The 25,159-nt window shown below is 35.5% G+C and overlaps 2 protein-coding genes across 3 annotated transcripts in view; both read left to right on the top strand.

The window, feature by feature from the left end:
- The window catches only part of LOC107674542 (lymphocyte antigen 75-like), a 29,304-nt gene extending 12,015 nt beyond the window's left edge, over nucleotides 1-17,289 (top strand). For both annotated transcript variants that reach the window (XM_016468530.1, XM_016468531.1), the window contains exons 16-35: nucleotides 2,082-2,205; nucleotides 2,453-2,488; nucleotides 2,580-2,749; nucleotides 4,087-4,154; nucleotides 4,279-4,355; nucleotides 5,359-5,498; nucleotides 5,587-5,695; nucleotides 5,832-5,995; nucleotides 7,349-7,478; nucleotides 7,567-7,787; nucleotides 8,922-9,084; nucleotides 9,180-9,338; nucleotides 10,548-10,670; nucleotides 11,087-11,275; nucleotides 12,148-12,371; nucleotides 12,469-12,652; nucleotides 12,746-12,904; nucleotides 13,324-13,446; nucleotides 13,635-13,817; nucleotides 15,692-17,289. In XM_016468530.1, the coding sequence (XP_016324016.1) occupies nucleotides 2,082-2,205; nucleotides 2,453-2,488; nucleotides 2,580-2,749; nucleotides 4,087-4,154; nucleotides 4,279-4,355; nucleotides 5,359-5,498; nucleotides 5,587-5,695; nucleotides 5,832-5,995; nucleotides 7,349-7,478; nucleotides 7,567-7,787; nucleotides 8,922-9,084; nucleotides 9,180-9,338; nucleotides 10,548-10,670; nucleotides 11,087-11,275; nucleotides 12,148-12,371; nucleotides 12,469-12,652; nucleotides 12,746-12,904; nucleotides 13,324-13,446; nucleotides 13,635-13,817; nucleotides 15,692-15,864 (2,919 nt within the window). In that variant the 3' untranslated portion in view covers nucleotides 15,865-17,289. The remainder of the gene's footprint in view (nucleotides 1-2,081; nucleotides 2,206-2,452; nucleotides 2,489-2,579; nucleotides 2,750-4,086; nucleotides 4,155-4,278; nucleotides 4,356-5,358; nucleotides 5,499-5,586; nucleotides 5,696-5,831; nucleotides 5,996-7,348; nucleotides 7,479-7,566; nucleotides 7,788-8,921; nucleotides 9,085-9,179; nucleotides 9,339-10,547; nucleotides 10,671-11,086; nucleotides 11,276-12,147; nucleotides 12,372-12,468; nucleotides 12,653-12,745; nucleotides 12,905-13,323; nucleotides 13,447-13,634; nucleotides 13,818-15,691) is intronic.
- A 141-nt stretch (nucleotides 17,290-17,430) lies between these two features.
- The window catches only part of LOC107674554 (myomesin-2-like), a 28,233-nt gene continuing 20,504 nt past the window's right edge, over nucleotides 17,431-25,159 (top strand). The window contains 7 exon segments of the mRNA XM_016468557.1: nucleotides 17,431-17,846; nucleotides 18,077-18,140; nucleotides 19,454-19,556; nucleotides 21,635-21,727; nucleotides 21,901-22,036; nucleotides 22,249-22,403; nucleotides 22,723-22,815. Coding sequence (XP_016324043.1) covers nucleotides 17,817-17,846; nucleotides 18,077-18,140; nucleotides 19,454-19,556; nucleotides 21,635-21,727; nucleotides 21,901-22,036; nucleotides 22,249-22,403; nucleotides 22,723-22,815 — 674 coding nt within the window. The 5' untranslated portion in view covers nucleotides 17,431-17,816.

Genomic DNA, 25,159 nt, shown 5'->3' on the forward strand with positions numbered 1-25,159 from the left:
TGTTATAATAATAATAGTGCTCCACTCTGTTCTAAAAATAAAGAATCAGTGGGGAAAAAGTTGTTTTACACTTATGTTAGTGAACCGGACACAGCTTGGTAACAATAATGGCATATGCGTTAGCCGAACACCGAGAGAGAGTACTGATAAAGCACTGCCGTTTGTAAACCAACGTATTGCTCCATCCTTTATCGTGACTTCAAGAAATAAGAACGACAGACATTCTATATTAATCGACACATTTCTAGACAATAGCAGGCCCACAGCTGATTAGCAGAACTATAATGTGAGTTAGCCAGAGAACTACAGCTGCACTGAGTGTATACACAACACACAAAACTACATAATTTGCACGCTCGACAGAACATTAAAGCAGTAATTATTAATCATACATACAGGTTGTGATTCGGAGGAGCAAGCTGGTCCAAACAAACTGGGCACTGACCCATGTTTCAAAGACAGCTGGTTTACGATTGGAGAAGCAGTCGTCAGTGAAATGATGGAACACAGCAAAAGTTTGGGATCATACTGCTGTGGTGTCGTAGTAAAGAGGAATTTTAACCACTGATTCTTCACAGCTTCATCCATTGGAAGTGAAAATAAACCGAATTAACCACATGAACGAGCGTTTGAGGTTTGTTTTTGCGGGACGTCCAAGCAGAACGTAGGCATGCATTATGCAAATGTATTAACTTGTGACGTATGAACTGCAGAAATGGGACTCGAATTTAAAACGACTTGTTTCAGCGATTCAGAGTTGACTCTTTCTTTTGAGAGACAATAAATACAGAGTTCTGGCATGAAACTCTAGATGGCGCAGTCCGATAGGTCTAGCTCAATCTGACCTGCCGACATCATTGTCACATGGCAGCTGATTGGTTCTCTCCTGTATCGGTAGCCAATGAGCTTACTGCTCAATATTGAAATACCTGGCTTTTGTTTGCTGTAGCAGTTTGTAGCACACTTCAGAAACCCTCCACCTTCCCCAGCTCCACCTGTATAGATCTGCTACGAGGTGATTCATGTATGCTATATGGGGGTTATTTCATGTATGTTATATTTGCAGCAGCAATATTTCTTACATGCTCACAGCAGCATGTTGTGGATGTATTGGCAGTAGCATGTCTCGGTACTTGCTCTGCCGCAGCAGCAGCAGCAGCAGCAGCAGCAGCGTAGCAGATCTATTCTGCCAAGACCAAATACATTAATATTGTCATGTACATTACCATGCCAATCCCTCCGAGAGTTGTCATGACAGAACTTTATTTATGATGCACTTTCAGCTTTACAACTTTGCAGACTGTTTACATTCACATACAGCTACATTACACACTGCATGAAAGGCAATTTTCAAAAATCCATAATGGTGCACTTTAATTTTATATTACAGTGAGTCAGACACAGATTAATTTGTCATTGAGCATTGCTATAAAGCACTAAAATAACAATAAATGTCATTCAAACAACCTAAAATGTTATATTAAACACTAGAATGTGTGTGATAACAAAAATAATAAGAAACATAACTTAAATTTAATTTAATAAGAAACATAACTTAATTTTATTTAGTCTTTTACTGTTTCTCGCTGTAAATTACAAGATGACTGAGTATTTACTTTAAATTTACTGTTTAATTTTACTGTAAAATTAAATGGTATTAAAGGTTTTGCAATATTTGTTAATATGACTTACATTTACCTAATTAAAAGGTTGTTACTGTAGTATTTTATTATTTTTTCATTAAAATGACAGAAATTATAGCATACTTTAGCAATTTCAGTATTACATAAATGCAGCATTATAGTTACTGAATACATGTGGTTGATGTTTGTTTCATTCGGACATGTAAATGTTGGGGCAGTAATTGACACAAAACAGCCCATCACTGTTAGCCAACAGCCAGTCAATAATCAGGAATCTAGAATAGTCACAGCATGACCTACATACAGCCTTTACCTCCTATTTGGGAGCAGGGAGAGATGAGAAATGAAGATCAGATCGATAGATTGTCATCAAACAGGATTTAAATACTCACAAACATATCAGAGTTTTTTTTTTGTGTGTGTGTGTTGTATCATCAGACTTTGAAAGGAACCTACAAGCCGTTTCTCTTCCTCCTGTTTCATAAAGTTCCCCCACGGTCTTTTTATCCCAGCACCTTTCACTGCGATGCCAAACTGGAGTGGGTGTGTCAGATACCACGAGGTAAACAACACCCAACACTTTTTTAAGACCACTTCCTGGCAACGTTTTCACAGTTGTTAATACTTATTTATATAGATTCTATATTTACTTTGCAAACAACAAATTAGTGGAAATTGAGTTTGAAAAGTTTATTTCCCTTCATTGTATTTGTATGCACTGCAAAAAAGTGACAAGTATGTTAAGAATTTCACCTTTTATGTCCCATGGAAATTTTTGCTGATTTCATGGTCTTTGGATCATTCTCTAGGTCACACACCAAAAACACCAGAGTGGTACAACCCAGGTAGAGCATTTATTTCAAATCAAGTGCCCAAATACATCATGGATTATTTGTGTGGAAATTAGTGACATGTTTTGTGTTTCACTACTAACAGATGGGCACCATGACACATCAGTGTTTATAGATGGCCAGGAGTTCTGGTTTGTAACAGAGCCAAAGTTGCCCTTTGAGGAGGCTGTCTTGTACTGCAGCAGCAACAGCAGCAAACTCGCCGCACCCGACACCCTTAGTGCCGTACACCGCCTACAGGAACATCTTTTTGAGGTACCAAAGGGGGCAGATGTTTCTATAAACCCTGAATTACAGGGGGTTTGGGGAGGTCCGACTCTTTAAATTAAAGTCTGCACCTCCACTGAACGTCAGAACAGAATGTTGGTGAGGTCTTAAGATGAAGCCTGCACATAGTGACAAGTAAATGCATAAAACATAAGTACACCATAAAAAGCAGATTTATTCATGCATAGACCGAGTGTAGAATGTCACCAGCAACAGCAGCAAACTCGCCGCACCTGACACCCTTAGTGCCGTACACCGCCTACAGGAACATCTTTTTGAGGTACCAAAGGGGGCAGATGTTTCTGTAAACCCTGAATTACAGGGGGTTTGGGGAGGTCCGACTCTTTAAATTAAAGTCTGCACCTCCACTGAACGTCAGAACAGAATGTTGGTGAGGTCTTAAGATGAAGCCTGCACATAGTGACAAGTAAATGCATAAAACATAAGTACACCATAAAAAGCAGATTTATTCATGCATAGACCGAGTGTAGAATGTCACTCTCAAAAAATATAAAGAATTTTCTTTTTAATTTGTTATTGTTATTTAAAATGTAATTTAAAGCTATTTAAAAGTAATTAGTTCAACTTTTTTAATTATTTAAAAAGTAATACACTGCTGTTCGATAAATACAGTACTGTTCAAAAGTTTAGCATTTATTTAGCAAAGGCTGCATTTATTTGAATACAGTAAAAATAGTAATATTGCGAAACATTATAAAATTTAAAATAACTTTTCTATTTTAATATATTTTAAAATGTCATTTTTTTGCTGTGATGTCAAAGCTGAACTGTTGAAAACAGTTGTTCTGCTTAATATTTTTGTGTAAACTGATACTTTTGTTTAGCATTGTTTGCTGAATAGAAAGATCAGAAGAACAGAATTACTGGTACTGTTTATCAATTTAAAGAATCCTTGCTGAATAAAGTATTAGTTTTTATTTTGAAAAATCTTACAGACCTCAACCCCCTATTTTGAACAGTAGTGAATATGTATTCAGTTTGAATGATAAAACTTATCCATTTTAACTGAGTACTGCTAAATCAGATGTATATGAACCAGGCTGTCTACAAATTTTTTTTGTAGTCTTTTTTATTTATTAAATAAATAATAGCATTTGTTAATCATAAATACAAAGCTGAAACTGAGCATGCCATTTTACCTGTTGCATGTGGAAGTTGTGTTTTTATCTATAAAAATGCTAGGCTGTGGATGCGTTATTATTATTGTTGCTAGACTGAAAAAAATATATAAATTTTTAAACTTTCTTTTGAGTATATGATTGTACAAACCAGCCAGTAATGAATCTATTTTTAATAATATGTAGCATTCAGAACAGAACATTGTAAAGTGGTGGGCAGACCTTCGTCACCCTGATCCTCATATTCCCTTTAGGTAAGTTCTGGTTTTTCATACCTCATCAAGAAGCACAATTAAAGGCACAAACTTCTCTTTTGTTTATCATTTATTGGTATGTGTGTGTGTGTGTGTGTGTGTGTGTGTGTGTGTGTGTTTGCAGGCTCAGCCCCATGCGTTACTATTATTCAGCGTTTCTGGGCAGGTGCCCCTCTATCACTCCTGTCTCATTTGAACCCGGTATGAGAGTCTCATTGTGATTCCTAAAGTAACTCTTACAGAGTTTATTTTGGAGCAGCTTGACATGTTTTTAGTTTGAAGATGTTTCATGGCTCATTCGGATGACTTTCCTAGTTCCTGATTCCTGTGAATGTTGAAAGACCCATGAATCACTTCAGGAGCAGGGTGCAACCTTTACGTTTTTGTTCACTAGCTGAACAAAGTGTCTGTATAAATGTAATAAAACATTCAGACTTTTAGACCGTTTTAATTACATGTTTTATGATGTTGCCTCTGAAAAAGGAATTTTCTTCACTTTGCAAGGACATGATGCTTATAAGATTTTTGTAGTAGTTAGTGCCATTTACGGTAATATTTACTGTAATAACAGAATTGGTGTTTGCTGTTTTAAACATTTTTCATATTTGTACATCGCTTTTACTACAAATTTTAAATAAATAATTAACCTGTTTTTAAAATTAATGAATGAATTAAATTTATTTATTGTTTTAAGTTATAAGATCTGTTTTGTACTAATAAAACATTCAGACTTTTTGACCGTTTTAATTACATGTTTTATGATGTTGCCTCTGAAAAACAAACCATTTTCTTCACTTTGCAAGGACATGATGCTTATAAGATTTTTGTAGTAGTTAGTGCCATTTACGGTAATATTTACTGTAATAACAGAATTGGTGTTTGCTGTTTTAAACATTTTTCATATTTGTACATCGCTTTTACTACAAATTTTAAATAAATAATTAACCTGTTTTTAAAATTAATGAATGAATTAAATTTATTTATTGTTTTAAGTTATAAGATCTGTTTTGTACAAGAAACAAGAATAAAGCATTTTTAAAGCATTTGCTTTTATAATAGAGGATAAGAAAGACATGCATTTTTTAAAAAGAAATAACTTTTATAAGAGTTTAAAAGTTGGAAAAATAGCCCTCTAAACTGACAGCAACAATTATGATTTATGAAGCGACTCAGATGATCCTCTTTAATCTTTTCTTCTCTGTAGGTTTCAGAGAAGGCAGCTGTAATGAAAGACAGCCGTTTGTGTGCGAGACCCTGAACGTCACTTCTGCGGAGAAAGGAACCCCAAAACCGCACCCACCCGGCACCCCGTGTGGGGGAAATTCACATTACTTCAGAGACAAGGTCTGTCATGCGCACGCAGCCAGTTACATCCCTTGAACTTTGAACATGTGTTTTTTGTTAATGACATCATTGTATATATGCCTTGCAGTGCTACTGGGTTTTATCCGACTCTTATTACCAAAGCTTCAAAGAAGCCAGTGAGTTTTGCGAGAGACTGAAAGGCACGCTGCTCACCATATCTGACCAAGTTGAACAGGGTGTGTTTGATTAATATTCTATTCAAATCCACCGAGAACACATTTTAATATAAAACATTTTTATTCATGCTTTTAGTGCTTTTATTGACTCTCTCTTTCTCTATCTGTCTGTCCTGCGCGTCTTTCCTCCATTTAGATTTCATCACTACACTGTTACCGGAGTTACCCGGACAGCCTCAGAAAGTCTGGATTGGCCTAAAGATCTATCTTCATGACATTCAGTGGGTGGACAACTCGCCTCTTGAATATCTGAACTTCAATCCTCTCCTGCATGGCCAGATACGACCCATATTCATCAATGCAAGTGTCCATCTGCTTTGAAAGTCTTGAAAGTTATATAAATAACCACAAAAATCTGGAGATCTGGTCCAAAGCACTGGAAATCAGAATTTGGGAGATTTTGGTTATTTTCAGCAGCATTTGTGGTATTGTGTTCCTCACATGTTTACAATAACTTGCAATACAAAAACACACACTAGTTTGCCCAAAAATGAAAACTCTGCCATTATTCAGCCTCAGAAATTAATACTTTTATTCAATAAGGATACATGCTTTGCATCACAGTAATAAATTGCATTTTAAAATATGTCGGCACACCATAGGCTCCAAAAATGCAAAACAATTTAAAGGGTTAGTTCACCCAAAAATTCTGTCATTAATTACTCACCCTCGTGTTGTTCCAAATCCTTAAGACCTAATTTAAGATATTTTTGATGAAATTTGAGAATACTTTTTTGAGCAAAGAAAACAAAAATAACGACTTTATTCCACATTTTCGTCGTTATTTTTGTTTTCTTTGCGCAAAAATGTATTCTCGTAGCTTACACACAGACTACTTTGTCGATCATCTTGGTACTTTTCTGGACCTTGAACGTGGTAGTTACCTTGCTGTCTATGGGAGGGTCAGAGAGCCCTCAGATTTCATCAAAAATATCTTAAATTGTGTTCCGAAGATGAACGAAGGTCTTACGGGTTTCGAACAACACGAGGGTGAGTAATTAATGACAGAATTTTCATTTTTGGGTGAACTAACCCTTTAATAATGTACTTCACACAAGGTAACGTTTGAGCTAACAGGCTCTTCGTCATTCATTTGAAATATATTACAATAGAAAACTGTAATAATATTTCACAATATTACTGTTTTTACTGTAGTTTTTAATCAAATAAATGCCTTATATCAAAAACATTAAAAGATCTTACTAACTCCAGACTTTTGAATGGTGGTGTAAACAGTTAAAGCACCATAAGATCCATCCGACTCGTAATGGTTTTCTGAATTCATGCAATAACTTGACAACAAACATACGAGTGCATTTTTGGAGCTTGACAGCCTCATTCATTTTCATTGTATGGAAAAGAGCATCATTATCATTCCTCAAAACATCTTGTTTTCTTGATGATAGAATGAAAGTCATATGTATCGTGCAAGTTTTCATTTTTAGGTGAACTAAGCCTCTAGTCACTCGAATGCGAAATAAAAAATTGTGGGAAGCATTTTTTATATCATCAAGCAGTTTTTATATCATCTCCCATGCACCATAACTTGGGTTCAGTTGGCTTTACTTTTCATTTCATAAGTGATTAAAAATTTTCTGGCCATAGAGTAATCATAATACGGTTAATCTGAGGGGTTCTCTTTTTGCACGGCAGTCGTTTGAACAGGACACCATGGAGATCTGTGCCTACATGTATAATGATGATCATTCTGACTTGATGGGCACCTGGGACTTCACCTCCTGCTCTGACCGTCAGAATGTCAGCATCTGCCAGCATTATGCAGGTACGAGCCGCCAGCAATCGTCTCAATCATCTGTATGTTACATGAAGCAGTGTTCTGTGGATTAACACCCAACTGACAAATTCCCCAGATAAACCAGAGGGACCTGATCATAAGGATAATTTCACGGTTCATAGTCATACATTTAAGGTGGTACAGCAAGACAATTTAACATGGATAGAGGCTCTTCAGTTATGCCAGAGCTACAATATGGACTTAGCCAGCATACCTGATGCATATGTGCAAGCAGTGCTCACAGTTGAAGTTTCTCGAAGACGACAACCCCTCTGGATTGGACTCTTCAGTGAAGACGTGAGTGAAGATCTCATGCTCCATGCTTTCTAATCACTGACATACACTACCGTTTAAAAGTTGGGGGTCTGTAACATGTTTTTGAAAGAAGTCTCTTATGCTTACCATTTTTTAAACAGTAATATTGTCAAATATTATTACAATTTAAAATAATTGTTTTCTGTCGGAATATATTGTAAAATGTAATTTATTCATGTGATATCAAAGCTGAATTTTCAGCAACCATTACTCCAGTCCACATTTAAAATGTACAGCTAATTTAAGAAACAGCATGCCCTTTAATATGTCCTTGCCCAGGAAAATACTGTAGGGAAAGAAAAACAGTGTTTGGCAAGCAAACCAGACAAATATCATGTGATCTCTAAGTGAACTGCGAAATGAAAATGGATTAGTAAAAAATAAAGAAAAATGTATAAAAAAAATAAGGAAATAGAATGTTACACTTATTCTGCCATTCAAATTTTTTGAAAAATATTAAATTTCTGGTAAGACTGCTTTAATTTGATCAATCAAACAATAAAATCAGTAATATTCTGAAATATTATTACAATTTAAAATAACATTTCCATTTTAATATATAAAACAAAAAAACAAAAAAATTTTAATGTAATTTTTCAGGATTCTTTGATGAATAGAAAGTTCAATAGAACAGCATTTAAAATAACTTTTCTACTTGGATATATATATATATATATATATACAGTATATATATTAAAATGTAATTTATTCTTCTGATAGCAAAGCTGAATTTCCAGCATCATTACTCCAGTCTTCAGTGTCACATGATTCTTCAGAAATCATCATAATATGCTGATTTGATGCTGAAGTAACAATTAATATTATTATCAATGTTGAAAACAGTTCTGCTGCTCATGATTTTTGTGAAAACCATAATACATTTTTCCAAGATAAATAGAAAGTTTAAAAGAACAGAATTTATTTGAAACATAGTCTTTTGTAACATTATATACATGTCACTTTTGATCAATTTAATGCATTCTTGCTGAATACAAGTATTAATAATAATTTTAAAAAAATCTTTCTGAACCCCAAACTTACAAATGTTAGTGTATTACATACTAGAACAGTTCAATGTCATTACCGTCCCTGATCATTATTATTATTGTAATCAAGGAAGGGGAGCACTTCCACTGGACAGACCACAGCCACGCTGAGTTCAGCCGCTGGACCTCTGAAGCCACCAAAGGGGCCTGTGTGTATCTGGACACTGATGGATTCTGGAAGGCAACCGAGTGTGATGAAGAGCTTTCAGGAGCGATCTGCCACATCCCACACAGTAAGGATTCAGTTCATAAATGCTAACTGCTACCTGTGCTTTTCATTATTTACTTTCATATGTTTTGCTTAAAAATGCATTTTTTTTCATAATAGATAAGACCGTCACACCTGAAGTAGATTCGTTCAAATGTCCTCACAAAAGCAATGGACAGAACTGGATCCGCTTTAAGAAGAACTGCTACACGTTACTGCTGAGGGCCTCCAGGTGGGGCAACGATGAAATCAATGAGCAGCCGATCTGCAAGTCACTTGGTATGGATGCATCATATCTGGGACCTTTAAAATACTGGACAAATTATTTTTTTTTAACATGTTTCTTGTACTGCTGTGTTTTCAAAGTTTAAATTCTATGGTCGAAGATGCTGTATAAAAGCCTGTGTTTAATGATTTCTAAAGGAGCTTTACCAGAAGTCATATCTGAATTTCACAGTGGCCACACTGTAAAGTTTCAGGAGTGACAACCGCATTTAAATACGGGAGTGAATCCCAAAAAATGATCGTTTTGTATGTGTACAGAACAGAACTCACTCTGCATCATATCTGGGACCTTTAAAATACTGGACAAATTATTTTGCACAACATGTTTCTTGTACTGCTGTGTTTTCAAAGTTTAAATTCTATGGTCGAAGATGCTGTATAAAAGCCTGTGTTTAATGATTTCTAAAGGAGCTTTACCAGAAGTCATATCTGAATTTCACAGTGGCCACACTGTAAAGTTTCAGGAGTGACAACCGCATTTAAATACGGGAGTGAATCCCAAAAAATGATCGTTTTGTATGTGTACAGAACAGAACTCACTCTTGAAACTGTGATAATTGACACCATGGTAACTATAGCAATGTTTTGCGTGTTTGGTATTTGCTATTTTTGACCAAAGTAATATTACAGCGACCAAAGACTGGTTATGTTCGTCGATTTGAACTAAACCACCGTCAACAGAGCCACTGTGTTTTGATGATGTTTGGAAAGCTACTTCACAGAGCGCTCTTTAAAGGTTGCCATGTCCAGTAATTATAAACGGGTTTGTTGTTTGGCCTCAGCTTATAAACTATTTACTTTATAGAGATAATAAAAGTGCATGTAATAATACTTTGGTATGTAGCTTATTTGGATTTAAGTTTATTATAGGCTTGTTCCTATTTGCTGTTTTTTGTTTTTAGCAAGATCTGGCAACAAATTGAGTCAAGACGTACCACCTTCCCCGTGATTTCTTGCACCACAACTCTGAAATGCATTTAAATACATCATTAACAACTAGTTGTTCAGTTTGTTTTTGTACACACTGCATAGAATTTCTGCAAACGTGGTTGTCACTACCTGCATTTTTTGGGAGTCAGCAATTTCCTCCAGTAAATTTCTGAACTGTGTGTGTACAGAAAAAGATTTAGCATTAAGAGGTGAATTGACAACCGAATTTAGCTGCACATGGCCATTTATGGTAATCTTGTCTGTGTGTTTTAGCTGGGTTTGGAGAAATCCTGACTATCCGTGACGAGGAAGAGAATGATTTCATCAGACAGCAGTTGCAGCCATTCAAAAACTTAGTGATGTTTGTGTGGCTGGGAATGAACAAAAACAAGACTGGTAAGATGATCACTTCCCAAAGTTCACTCTTGTGAGTTATGTAATCTTAAACTGCCAATTAACTGCGACTAAACATTCACAATTTTACACCAAATGACTATTAATTTGGATGTTTCCAGGTTAAAGCTAATACACTACATGACTTTTAAAATCTGAAAAAAATCTATGATCTGAAATATCTGACTCTGTGCCCCTCAAGCACTACGCGATTTTCTGCGAAATCTGTAAACTCCGACTGACCAAAATCTGCAGATTGGCTCTGACTTTCGATAACTAGCGTCAGCTTCTTAAGGCTGAAAACGGGCAAAAATTTGGGCAAAAATCATGTAGTGTATTTCAGCCTTTATGTGGAAAGATTGAGTAAGAAAGTATCAACTAGCGGTTCATTTTTGCCCTGTATGATGTGTTTGGTTTAGATGAGCAGCTGAAGTGGCTAGATGGCAGCAATGTGCAGTTCTCTAACTGGAAATCTGGTCAAAGACCAAACATCACGGAGCCCTTCATGGTTGGCTTCAACTTAAACGGAGAGTGGGAAATAATAACAAATCAACGTTTTTTCAATTCCTTCAGACAGCAGAGTATTGTGGTGTGCAAGAATGAAAATGGTAAAGCAGCACCAATGAGTTTCAGTTTGTTTTGCTTTTTATATATAAATATATTTTTTACAAAAATGTTTTTATTTAGCCTTAAACTGCAAAATGAGTAATTGATATGCCATGATAGAAGTGTGACAAGCTGTAATCCAACTAAAACTTATTTTCTATTTTTTATCATTAGTATGCATGTTGTTCTTATGACCTCATATGAATTAAAATACAACTACTTATAAAAATAAGTACTAATAAAATACTACTAATAATAAAAAGGCAAATATTGTATATAATTTATTTATTATAAAATGTATTTGTCACACTCCAGGATTATTTATAAGATAAATCATATTTGTATTTTTGTATCTTTTAGGTTATGCGCTTCTAAACCATTTTTATTTATGCTTAAACTTTTGATATACACATTTAAAATTTACAGTTGTTTTAAAAAAGCATGAGCCCTTCAATATGTACTGGCCCAGAAAAATGCAGTTGGAAAGAAAACTGTGCTTGTCAAACAAACCAGACAAATACCTTGTGACCTTTAACTGCTAAAAGAAAATGAATTAGTAAAAAAATATGAAATATTATTACAATTTTTTACAATTGAAAAAAATTTTTTTTTTCAGGATTCTTTGATGATTTTTTCAGCGTTTATTTGGTATAGAAATCTTTATAAATTAAAAATACATATATATGTCATTATAAAATCATTAAAAATGTCTTTATTGTCACTTTTCATCAATTTAATGCATTCTTGCTGAATAAAACTATTAATTTTTTTAAATAATAAAAAAAAAACTGGTAGTGGATGTTCCTTACGTCTATATAAATATTTGTCAAAAGAGTCAATTTTATTTATAAACTTACGAAAATATCTTTTACAGTCTCCAAAGATGAATTCATGAAGGGTGTGGTTGACGTTAATACTCCGGATGGCATAAGTTACCGTCGGGTGGCCAAGAGAATGGACTGGTATCAGGCACTGCAAGAGTGTGGCAGCAACGGAGGCCATCTTGCCAGCATTCCTGACAAAACCACTAACAACAACATGGCACTGATCGCCAAAAGAGATGGCTTTTCACTGTGGATCGGCCTCTCCAAACAAGACGTACACAATTTTGTGTGATAATAGTAATAATTAACAGCAATGAATAGCAGTAAGCTCAAACTTTTGCATTATGTAATTTGTCCGGATGTTTCTCTAGGTAAGCGGATGGCCATTTGAGTGGTCAGATGGGAGTGCGGTAAAATTCACACCAGATGGATTTGTCAATGACGGCCGTGATTCTGAGGAAAAGTGTGTGTTTGTGGACTCCAAGGGCACCTGGACGGCCGTCAACTGTCATGTAGCCCAAGAAGGGGCCATCTGTTACAACCACATCAATGAGAGTAAGACAAGCACGCAATGATGCAACACAAACACAACTGTTCTGAAAAGATCAGGCTCAAACTGGTTCTCTTCGATTTTTTTTTTTTTTTCAGAAACTAGTGCACATCTCTCTTCTCAGTCCAGCAGCAGTTGTCCCAAGAATGATGATCACTTTTCGTGGGTCCTGTTTAAAGATCACTGTTATGCTTTCAACATGTACAACTACTCTGTCTTTACCATGGAGAGTGCCAAGAACGTGTGTCAGAATCTGGGTGTGTAAATATCCTGTATTGCTGACTTGCAAGTTTCACCTTGGATCACATCCAATTTGCAGATTAGATAGGAAGAAACAATACACATGCAGCCAACCACAATTTGTTTTGCTTTACATGCCATTTAGGGGCATATTTGAAATCCACGTTACCATGATAATAGACCAACTTGATAAAACACTCAAATACTAGCACAAAACTTACTTTCTCCACTAGTCGGTAATTTTCTGTACAGTAAGCATCAGATGGTGAGTGATGCAAATTTAGTGGCATTTAACATAGTTACTGTATTTCCTTTCTAAACTGTTCTAGGACCAGTTTCTCAAAACCCGACATAATCACTAAAAACTGTGTAAACCATCCAAAAACAACTTGAAAGTGTCTAACAACATCTTGTATTTCTCCTGTGTAACTGGCAGATTCATCCTCCAAGCTGTTAACCATCAAGAATAAAGAGGAGAATGATTTTGTCTCTGACTATGTGAATAAGAACCCTTCCATCACAAGCCGAGTGTGGCTGGCGCTCAACGTTGACGCCAAAGGTGAAATAATGATTGAATTTGCCTTCAATCAAACTATTTCCTTTTTTCAGTTGAAGTTGAAGAGTTGTGTAATGTATGGCAACATGGATCTTTAAATTACACAGAGTAAAAATGGAAATGTTTACAAATGAGAAGAGACTTTGTGGACTTATTTCAGTTGTGTAAATCTTTGTAAATCTCTGCAAAAGGTAAGCCCACAGGCTGGAATGACGGCAGCGAACTGGACTTCTCTAGCTGGGATGCAAAATCAAGGCCAGAGTTATCACAGGAGACATCGCAGGTCTGCGCAGTCATGGTGTCCAGCAGCGGCACCTGGACTTACACGAGCTGTTCGAATAGCCGCAGCCGAATTGTCTGCAAAGCACCTGCCTGTGAGTCCCCGACATTTCTCACCTTGAACATCTTTCATTATAATACATCTAATTGATAATAATATGAAATAAATACAAAATATAATAATAATAATAATATACAATAATATATATATATATATATATATATATACATACATACAGTGCTTAACAAATGTAAGGTTTGTGCCACAGCTGCCCTAAACTAAAAGTATTGGTGATTACCAAAATAATTTTTTATGTTTCTGTAATGGTTAATCCACCAGTATGTGTAAGCTCTTTAGGGCCCTATTTTAACAATCTAAGCGCAAGGTCTAAAGCGCACGGTGCAATTGCGCTTAGTCTAAGGGTTGTCCCTATTCTCTTAATCAGTAATGGGTGTGTTTTGGGCGTAATGTGCCATAAACCAATCAGAGTCTCATCTCCCATTCCCTTTAAAAGCCAGTTGCACTTGCGCCATGGCGGATTCACTATTTACATGATGGAATTTGCAAGCGGAGAATTTTTAAAATTGTTTGTGTGTTGCTGTGCATCCCTGTGTGTGTAATAAGCAAAGTGTACGCGCGTTGTGCACCCTCCTATAGGCGCATATTACTAACGCGCTCTTTCAATGAGAAAAAATATATATTGCGCCAGACTTTAGACCAGGTTTTTGTTGTTCAAAGGTAGGGATGTAACGTTTACCCGGGAGCCGGTCAACAACCGTGAATCGAATCGAACCGTGAATCGAATCGTGAAATCAAAATCGTGAATCAAATCGAATCGTGAGTTGAGTGAATCGTTACATCCCTAGTCAAAGGTGGAGTCTATTTCAGTTGCCTCAAAATAGCAACGCGCCAGCAATGCGCCTGAACACCTCATTTTCAGAGGGCGCAAATGCATTTGCTATTTAAACAACGTGGTGCAGGACATGAAAATGATAACTGCGTTGGGCTGAAACTAGCAAAAAACACGTGCGTCACGCCTGGCGCAGCATTGTGCCTAGTGTATGATAGGGCCCTTAGTCACAGTAGTGTTTCTAATGCTAAAATATAATTATTGTTGTTATTAATGAATTTTCAAATTTATTGTTTTACAAGAAAGGCAGAAAAAAATAGTAGTTTGTTTATTTATTTATTTTTTATTCAGATGCCCAATTACAGTCAATAACAATAGAGACTGTGGAAAAGTAGGCTGCATAAAATCAAAGCCAGCAAGAATACAAGCTGTTATCAAGCCTAAAATATTTTTGTTTTTTGGTTATTATGTGTGAATAAACACTATTTAGTTGTTTCTGTTTGTTAGTTGCCTAATAAATGACACTAGAATTTTAGTTTTAAACAAGTTTTTGACAGATTCCTAAAATATTTGTTTTCTCTTTATTATGACAGGTGGTCTAATAAATTTCTTAAGCACATACAGTGACTAACAAATGTATTACTGTATTTATTGACTGTAATAGGAAATCCGAATAAAAAAAAATAATAAAGTGCTTAACTATTTTTCTGCATTTCATGTAAAACAGTAAATAAAAAAATTAATGGATAACAACAATAATTATATTTTAGCATTAGAAACACTACTGTGACTAAAGAGCTTACACATACTGGTGGATTACCATTACAGAAACCTAAAAATGATTTTGGTAATAACCAATACTGTTAGTTTAGGGCAGCTGTGGCACAAACCTTATATTGGGTGGTGGTGGTCTAATAAATTTGTTAAGCACTGTTTATAAAATAATTATATTATAATTATTTATAATATATAATATTTTAGATTTTGTGTGTGTGTGTGTGTGTGATATTTTATTATTAATATACTTTATAAATAAACAATATTGGAAATGAACAAAAAGATTTATTATTTTGCAAATGTAACATTATGGCATAAAATGTTGCATATTGCATGTGCAGATCCAGGTAGCCCCGTGGCTTTGGTCTTCTTCATCATTGTCTTCATCTGCATCATTGTGACTGTCTCCTTCATCTTGTACCAGAAAAACAAGCATCGCTTCCATTCGACAGTACGTTACCAGCGCAACTTTGATGACGCAGACAGTGCGAGTATGATCAATGATGCGGAATAACAGCTCTGCTGAATGAAGTCAAATGAAACAGTAGCCATAATGTGCTTTTTACTCTGAACACTCCTCTATGCCATCAACAGAAACACCTGCTTCAGTGGTTCAAACTAAGGGTATTTATTGTTTTTCACCCTGGACATCTTGACCGTTTGTGTAAAATTAAATAGGAGTGATATTATTTGAAGGCTTTTAATGTTTAAATTAAAATGTCTTAAATGTTTGTGTATATTTTAATGGGCGGACTGCAGGTACTTACCGTACTACAAAAATTTGACTGGGTTAATTTAGCTTCTCTTGATATTATGTTATCGGATCAGGGTTTTTCACTCCTCTTGAGCAGCACTGAATATTAAGCTACGCATAGAGCTGGGAAGGTTTTAAGAATGTACGTTTTTGACATTTTTCCTCTTTTCGTTTTGAAGATGTGATTTTAACAGAGCGTGAAGCATCCCGAAACTGTATTATTTCATTTTAAATAGTTTATTTTGGTGGTTTTTCCTTTTTTTTTACCTTATTTGATTTCTGAATGCCACTCTTTGAAATTTTAATAGATTTATTATTCAGTCAATAGAACATTCCTTTCAAAGTTGCCGAAATGGTGCTTTTCCACAGTGTTTTATTTTCCCGTTTATGTATCATGTACTTCTCCTGGCATTATGGCATCGTTTGCCTTCATTACAGTAATATCCAACAGCTTACGGTAACATGGTAAACACAGTGCACTGAGTGCTGTATAAGATGTTAATGATAAAACGATAGTGGGCACAGTCAGAGATGATATCTATGCACTCATATGCTTAATTCGCTCAAACTACTGAGATCTGATGCACTTTAATTAGCTGTTTGAATCTAGGCACAAATTACACAATTTTAGTTAAGGATTTAGTACATGCTTTGTAAATATTTTATTATATTTTTTCTTGTTGCTGTTGATTGTTTGTTTTTATTTTTATTTTTTTTCAATCTACGCCAAAGATGCTTTGGGATTTGAAGGTAATATATTGCAAACCCAAAAATGTTCACTAAAGACAATGCTGCTTTTGAAAAAATTTTTTTTTTTTTTTCAGAATCTTTTGTTTTCCTTGTCTTTGATTTGATTACATATCAGCTTTCCTCTGTTTTGACAACAGCAGATGCTCAATAAAACAATGCATGTCTTCTAATTCTATATGTCCTTGTTATATGTTGATGAATATTAATAGACATGTTTTTGGTATCCAGGCAGGCAAAAAGCATTATTTAATGCCCAAAAAATGCTAGTTAGCCATTCCTTTCCTTTCTACTTTCTAATACTAAACATCCATGTGTTGTTTTGTTATTAACATAAAAGTCTTACCAAGTGGAAATATGCCTAGTGCTGTTGCCAATACTGTGCATATTTTATTTTATTTTATTTTAATAATTGATTAAATAAATTTGATACATTAAATATCCCATTTATGCATTTTTTTTTTTTTTAATTATGAAATTCTTTTATCCATGGAATTTTTCAAAAAAAATATATATTTTTGTCACCTGATTTTTCCTGTTCTTGCTCTACATCTGCAGGGCCTGGCTTGACAGACAGTATTGATTAGTTAATGACTTATACAGCAGTACTGTAACTACAGAGTGTCAATTACAGTCTCTCTCTCTCTGTTTTATCTCCTGTTAAAAATAGATGTTGGCAACTGTAGTTCAGGGGAGGGAGAGTATATTAAAACCCTAAAAAGGGCTCCTAAGACGCCGACTTCAGCATCCTTTTGGAAGTCGCTTTTACTTGATAGAAAAAAATGAAAAAAATACTTGTCTTAACATCAACCCAAGGCTTTTTAAAATATTTACAAACTGAGGCATCTTTCAAAATTGTGCCGAGGGCAAAAAGAGCACCGAAGCTCAAAGTTGTCATCGTTGTAGAACATGTGTTTCTCTCTTTTGGAAGTTAGTGAGAACTTATACAAGGCTACGAATTCCTAATGCTGGTCCCTCTGAGGTTGTGGTTCCAGGTAAAATCCTATTTTGCTCTATTTGTATGTCTCAAGAGTCATGAAATAAATGAAAAATAAATAAATGAACATTTGCCCCGTTAAACTAAATCTGTTGTCTTTTCCTCTTTCAGTCGGTAAAATGGTCTGAAAATTGAGGTAAATGCTATATATAGTCTTAAGAGTGTCCTTACATGGGGTGGCTGAGTGAAGGCATTCCCTAAGTGACTGCATTATTTTTGTTCCATCAGCAGGAGCTTTCCAACTGCTCTCAGGCTGCTCTTCCAACACTCAAAGCTCTTCTTTTCTCTTGGGGTAAGTGCAGCTTTATTTTATTAATCTGTTAACAGATATGCATTGGGACACGTACGCTTCCCAAATGATCATATTGGGTGCATTTCACATATGTGACCCTGGACCACAAAACCAGTCATATGGGTCAATTTTTCGATATTGAGATTTATACATCATCTGAAAGCTGAACAAATGAACTTTCCATTGATGTATGGTTTGTTAGGATGGGACAATATTTGGCCGAGATACAACTCTTTGAAATTCTGGAATCTGAGGTTGCAAAAAAATCAAAATATTGAGAAAATCGCCTTTAAAGTTGTCCAATTTAAGTTCTTAGCAATGCATATTACTAATCAAAAATTCAGTTTTAATGTATTTACAGTAGGAAATTTACAAAATATCTTCATGGAACATGATCTTTACTTAATATCCTAATGATTTTTGGCATAAAAGAAAAATCTATAATTTTGACCCATACAATGTATTTTTGGATATTGCTACAAATATACCCCAGCGACTTAAGACTGGTTTTGTGCTCCAGGGTCACATATATGATTTCAATTGAATATTGTCACAAGATATTATTGAACATTAAAAGACTCTGGTGCCTAGAGCTGAAATGATTCTGGACTTTAGGTAATTAAAAAAGGTTGTGTTAACTTTTGGCTTTTGATGTTTTAGTTCCAAAAATCAGTTGTGTTCTACTTTTAAGCACTTTTCAGAGTTCGTTTAATGCTGAACTGCACAAATTTTTTTGTTTGTTTGTTAGTTTCTACATGAGACCTTATCGTCACAGCAGCCTGTCACATTAGGTGTGGGTCAAAGGTCAAATCTAAGGGATTTTGCTCAGATTCTTTTGCTCCCACTCGGATTTTTGTAGCACTGAGATGTTTGTGTCCATAAGTTGTGCCAGTTATTGTGAGGTCAGCTTTTTCTGCCTCTAATGCGATGCACTTGAGCTCATGGAGCTGCTGATGGGCTGGAATGTGAGGAGAGGCAGTTTTGGTGCTAGTTTACAATAACCAGTAGCTAAAGTAAAAATGTACTCTAAAAACATAGAGCAGTAGTTATATTGATTTATTTTGGGCAGGCAATATTCAGTTTTGGTCTTTATCTAGGAGTGTATGTATGTTTATAAGGTGATTTATTGTATTATGTAGGTCATTTGAATTATCAAACCATGTTATACTTATTTGTGTATTACATTATGCTAACCAATAGTAACACTAGATGTGCCATATTCATAACTAACATTCTTAGTTGTATATTTTGTCCCGTATAAACCATTTTAGAGGTGATCTAGATTGCACAATGAGTATTGGTGTGGTCAAAAGGTCTTTTTCAGAGTGTTCCCGACATGCCTGCAAGAGGCTTTACACTTTATCGGCAGGAGCAAACGCAACATCAAAGCTCAAAACATGTTGTCCAACACTCAAGGTATGGGATGTGGTTGTGGCCGAGCATATGGATAGCCTTGGCGTGAGTTTGGCTCAGAGGCTTCAGCGGGCCAGAAGATCTGTCCCTAAACGCACAGCAGCGATCGCTTGCACTAATACCCTTCTCTTTGTTGCTTCATAAGGGACCCAAAGGTCAAGTGACTTGATGGGAGACTCGGACTTTAAGATGTGTAAGCAAAGCTAGTGTGCGCTGTAAACAGACTCCGCATTATGTCATACATCAGTAGCGAGGAAGGAGAAAAGATTGCTTTGCATACAGTAGGAAAATATGAAGCATGGCGCATGGAAGCTTTTCGGCTGTCAAGAAAGAAAGTGGTTTGTATTGACATTTTGGGTGAAGAGTCAGATTTGCTTCAATGCTGGGTCTGTTGCGTTTAGGTTAACAAGCATGAATAAATCCGCTTTTACCAAACCTTACTATACATTACAGAACTGATTCTGTTGCTCTAATTAACTTGGCCCTCAAAAATCAATGTTAGAGATTTTGCAGTAAACAGGAGAATCTGGATCCAGACAGTACTTAGAAGTATTAAAAAAAACTGATTCATGGCCATTTATTCACCATTGTAATCAAAATTTTGTGATCATAATTTCTTTAGTGTTGAAGACACAATCAAAGCCATTGGTCATTTTATTTTCAGGTTTTCTAAAGCTTTGCTGGCGCTGTTGACTGAAACATGCTGCATTTATTTAGCATCTGTTCATTTACCTCTACATTTATGGATTTAGCAGACGCTTTTATCCAAAGCGACTTACAAAGGAGGACGAACAAAGAACTTATGTGTTCACATGAACACATTTTAAAAGAGTACCTGTTATGGGAATAATATACTTTAAAAGAATATACTTATTGTAAGAGCAAACTTAATTTAATGTTTCCTGACACTTAACTGCATATTATTAAAATGTATTATAGTTTTAAAATGATATTAAATACAGTTAGCTAAACTTAGGAGTGCATTTTTTATTTTATTTTTTGGACCCACTTGGGTAAGTATGGAAGCCCGTTTCCGCCACTGAATAAAAAATAAAAAAGGTAATTGCGACTTTTTATCTCACAATTCTGACTTTTTTTCTCATAATTGCGTGATACAAACTCGCAATTGCGAGACATAAAGTCGCAATTCTGAGAAATAAAGTCAGAACTGCGAGATATAAACTCGCAATTCTGACGTTTTTCTTGCAATTGCGAGTTTATATCACGCAGTTCTGACTTTATAACACAAACTCGCAATTCTGACTTTATATCTCGCAATTCTGACTTTATATCTCGCAATTGCGAGTTTATATCTCACGATTCTGTGAAAAGTCAGAATTGTGAGATAAAAAGTCGCAATAACCTTTTTTTATTTTTTATTCAGTGGCGGAAACAGCCTTCCATAGGTAAGGCATCTTGATATGTAATTTCATAATTAATTGTGTCTTTTAAATATGGTTAAAGTGTACTGCTAAATGTACCGACAAGCATTCATGGTAAACGAAATTATACTTTAATGTCATTTCTATTGAAATTTGTATTTAAATATGTTTATAATTACACATTTTATTTGCAATTTAGTAAATTTATATTTACATTCACAAATGTAATATCAAATGACACACTACAGTTAAAATTATAATCGAGTGCTATTAAAGCAAAAAAAGATTAATGTACTTTAAAGTTAAGCTTGTAATTTGACATTATTACAAGGTGTACTTTTTAAAAATCATAAATGTGTGCTTGCTTTAAGTACACTTAAGTGGCTTTTAATTTCATTTATATTATATTATCTGTATATTATACAAGGGTTAATTTGGTACAAAACTGAATTTAATTTGTAGAATTAAGAAATTTAAACAGAATTAACACTTAAAAATAAAAAATGAAATGTATGTTAGGAATAATGCTACTATTTAGTAAATATACTGTATACTACTATAATAAATGCAATTCATCCTTCTGTAGGTAAAATTCTGACTTTCACACGACAGTACAAAGTGTGAAATGTAGCAGACTGCTCACACCTGCCGTCATACGATAGAAACATGACTCAAATGCTGTTCTGATGTGTATGGCAGGAAATCAAGCTCTCAGGTAGTGAAGAAGGAGCAGGTCCAGGCCACGGAGGCTATGGCAGAACAAGCCCACACAGTGCCAACCTTCAGGGAGAGGTGAGATTTTATTGGCTCCTGCATCTATTACAGTTCAGAAGGCTATTTAAAGTGTAAGAAAAAACCTGAAGCCCACTTCCATATTTACAGATGACACAAATGATAGTGTTACTGTACTCCTGAGACTAATCCTTTGCATTTTGACATGTACATTTTAATTTGTGTATGCTCAGGGCTCCTGAAGGCATGCAAGAGTATCAGAGAATGGCGGCTCACTTTGGAAGAGATTTGGTTCAGCTGCAGCACGAGCTGCACAGGATGAAAGTGGCCACAAAGGAGCAAGTAGACAATATTGAGATTACTAGGGAGGTAAACATCATCTTAAACATCTCTCCAAAATACCTTTAAAGGGATAGTTCACCCAAAAATGACAATTCTGTCATCATTTACTCACCCTCATGTTGACTCGCTTGCTTCTGTGGAACACAAAAGAAGATATTTTTAACAATGTTTAACAATGAAAGTCAAAAGCAGAGCGTTTAACTTGGACTCTTTACTCAGTCTTTCCTGTATTATAACAGGTGAAGGGAATGATGCCTTTGAGGAAGGATTATCCTGCTGAGGTTCCCAAAGCACCGGACTTCCTGGTCAGTCTGAGATCTCACACCATGTGGGAAAAGACTCCCGTCAAGCTGTTCTGCACTGTGTCCGGCAAACCCAACCCTATTGTCAAATGGTTTGGATTCAATTTTATATTCAAACCCTTCATATAATCTGCTGTTGGTAATGATTTAATGCATTGACTTAAACTTCAACAACATAATCTGTAATATCATTTGAATATTCTTAACAAAAGCAATGGGATCTTCAGACTTTATTCCTAAAACATGAGAAGAAGAAATTTGGCTGTAAATTGTTTGTAAAACCATGCTTAAATAAACTGCCACATGTATTTATTCTGCTCATGCTTTATTAATAATGTGTGTTCTATGTTTCTTTCTCACTATTTTGGTTAAAATTAAGCATAACTGAACTGTATTTCTCTGTATTGGCAGGTATAGGAATAATGTTGCCATTGAACCCTTGAGCGCTCCTGGAAAGTACAAAATTGAGAACAAGTATGGGGTTCACAGTCTGATTATTAGCAGGTATGACCTCACACACCCTCAGTTTACAGTTAGGCTTCTAATAGTTTCCTTAAAAGAACTAAAACTAAAAAGAAACTCCATTTTCATAAGGATGTTTTGAGTTGCATTGTATTATTTTAGTGGTATTTTATTGCATTTATTTCAGGTGTGATGGTGTTTTGTCAATCACAGCTGACAGGTTGACTCTCCGCAAATATCTGAAATAAATTTACCATAAATTTAACAGGATATTTTTAAGAGTGTGAATGGTGTCCACAGCTGTTTCAAGGCCACATTGTCAGTGACTAATTATTTAAATTTCATTCACATGGATTAATGTAGTTTACAAACCATGACTACTTTTATGGTCCTTTTTGTTGATTTTTAAAGATTGTTTGGAAGAGTGCAACTCACCATTTTCCATCTGTAATGGCCTGCGAAAGTGAACGAAGTACTTGTGAGAGCAAGTAGTCTCAGCTGTTGGTTCTGCTCAACTTAGCCATGCGTCATTTGATCCTGGAACGCCTAACGCTCGTGAAGACTCAAAGCCGCCATTACAGTAGCACCTCTCAGAGATCACAGGCCATCGCAGTGACACTCATTCATTTTCAGAAAATCTTGTTACATATTTTACTACTCTCAGAGAGAAATTAAATAACACAAATACATAAGAAAATTGGTGTATTGCTTAGGACAAACATGTCTTATGCATTGCAAAGGAAAAGGAGTGGCTCTTTAAATAGTCCTCAGGGACTGAAGGTCACATTTCGGTGCTCTATTCTCACTCCTTCAAGGACAGCACAGCATGTCTGAGACCAACACTGCTGTCGTGTGAGATCAAGTTCTGGATGCAAAGTCTCTCCACTCATACCAAATGGTTCTTGAAAGAGGTGTGAGGAACATAGAGAGCATGTTTCCACCCTGTTAACTAGCCATATGAGTTTCTTCTTTCCCATTTTAATATGCACAGACAATTGTAAGATCATTTAGCCAAAAAGTGTAAAAACTGTGACCCTGTGTTGTTTTCAAAACATTACTGTTTCTTTGAACATTCCAACCAGCCCAGCATATGAGCTATCAGATTGTATCACCAATGAAATCACACACTTCACCTTTATTTTGTAAAGTGATTTGATATATAATTTAATCTCTAATGCTAATTGTGAGTATCTTTGTTCATGACATTGCTCATTCAGTTGCTAGTTAGTACACCCCAAAAAAGAAAATTCTATTTAAAATCATTTATACATCCTTATGTTGATGTTTTTTCAGCCATAACAATGGAAGTCAATGGTCACCAAAATGGTTTGGTTGCCAACATTCTTCAAAATATCATTCTTCAAAATATCACAATTTTCTTTTGTGTTTCATGGAAGAAAGAAAGTCATGCAATGACATACATTTGAAACAACATGAGTAAATGATGACGATTTTAATTTTGTTAAAATTCAAATTTTTGGGTGAACTAATCTGAAATCTAGTGAGTATGTCCCATATGGCCAATAGAATCTATAATATACAGTATCTTTTGAAATGCACTGAAGATAATTCTTTATATTTCTGGTTAGAACACTTTTAAAGGGTTAGTTCACCCAAAAATGAAAATTAGGCTGCGTTTTACTCACCCCCGAGGCATCCTAGGTCTATATGACTTTCTTCTTTCAGACGAATCCAGTCGGAGTTATATTAAAAATTGTCTTTGATCTTTCAAGCTCTATCATTGCAGTCAGCGGGTGTTGCATTGCTTTAATCCAAAAGAAGTTAAATAAAAAGCGCCCATGCATAAAAAAGTGTCTCGCACGGCTCTGGGGGTGAACAAAGGCCTACTGTAGCGAATCGATGCGTTTTTGTAAGAAAAATATCCATATTCAAAACGGAATAATCACTTGAATCTAGCCTGCGCTCACTGTTGTAAACGGAAGCAGTTCTGGGGGAAAGACGTATGAGGTCGGCTTTGCGCATGCGCCGCTCAGAAGTGACGAACGCGAAAGCGCAGCGGAGAGATCAAAACAAAACAACGGTCAAGAATTAGAAGTACAAAACGAGGATTTGTAAAGAAGAATGTCAGAGGATTTCGATATAAGCTAAGAGGAGACTGGTTTTCCTTTGCTAAAGTAAGGAAACTTTGCTTCCTTTGCTCCTGTAAACAAACAGGAGATTTGTCGTGTTGGTTTTCACGAGACTCACCGGCGCATGCGCAACGCTGACCTCCATACGTCATGCTCCCGGAACTGCTTCTGTGTACAACTGCTGGGGCAAGCTAGATTCAAGTGATTATTACGTTTTGAATATGGATATTTTTCTTACAAAAACACATCGATTCGCTACAGGAGGCCTTTGTTCACCCCCCAGAGCCGTGTGAGAC

The sequence above is a fragment of the Sinocyclocheilus anshuiensis genome, unplaced genomic scaffold (assembly GCF_001515605.1).
Source record: "Sinocyclocheilus anshuiensis isolate Anshui unplaced genomic scaffold, SAMN03320099.WGS_v1.1 scaffold572, whole genome shotgun sequence".
Classification (NCBI taxonomy): Eukaryota; Metazoa; Chordata; class Actinopteri; order Cypriniformes; family Cyprinidae; genus Sinocyclocheilus; species Sinocyclocheilus anshuiensis.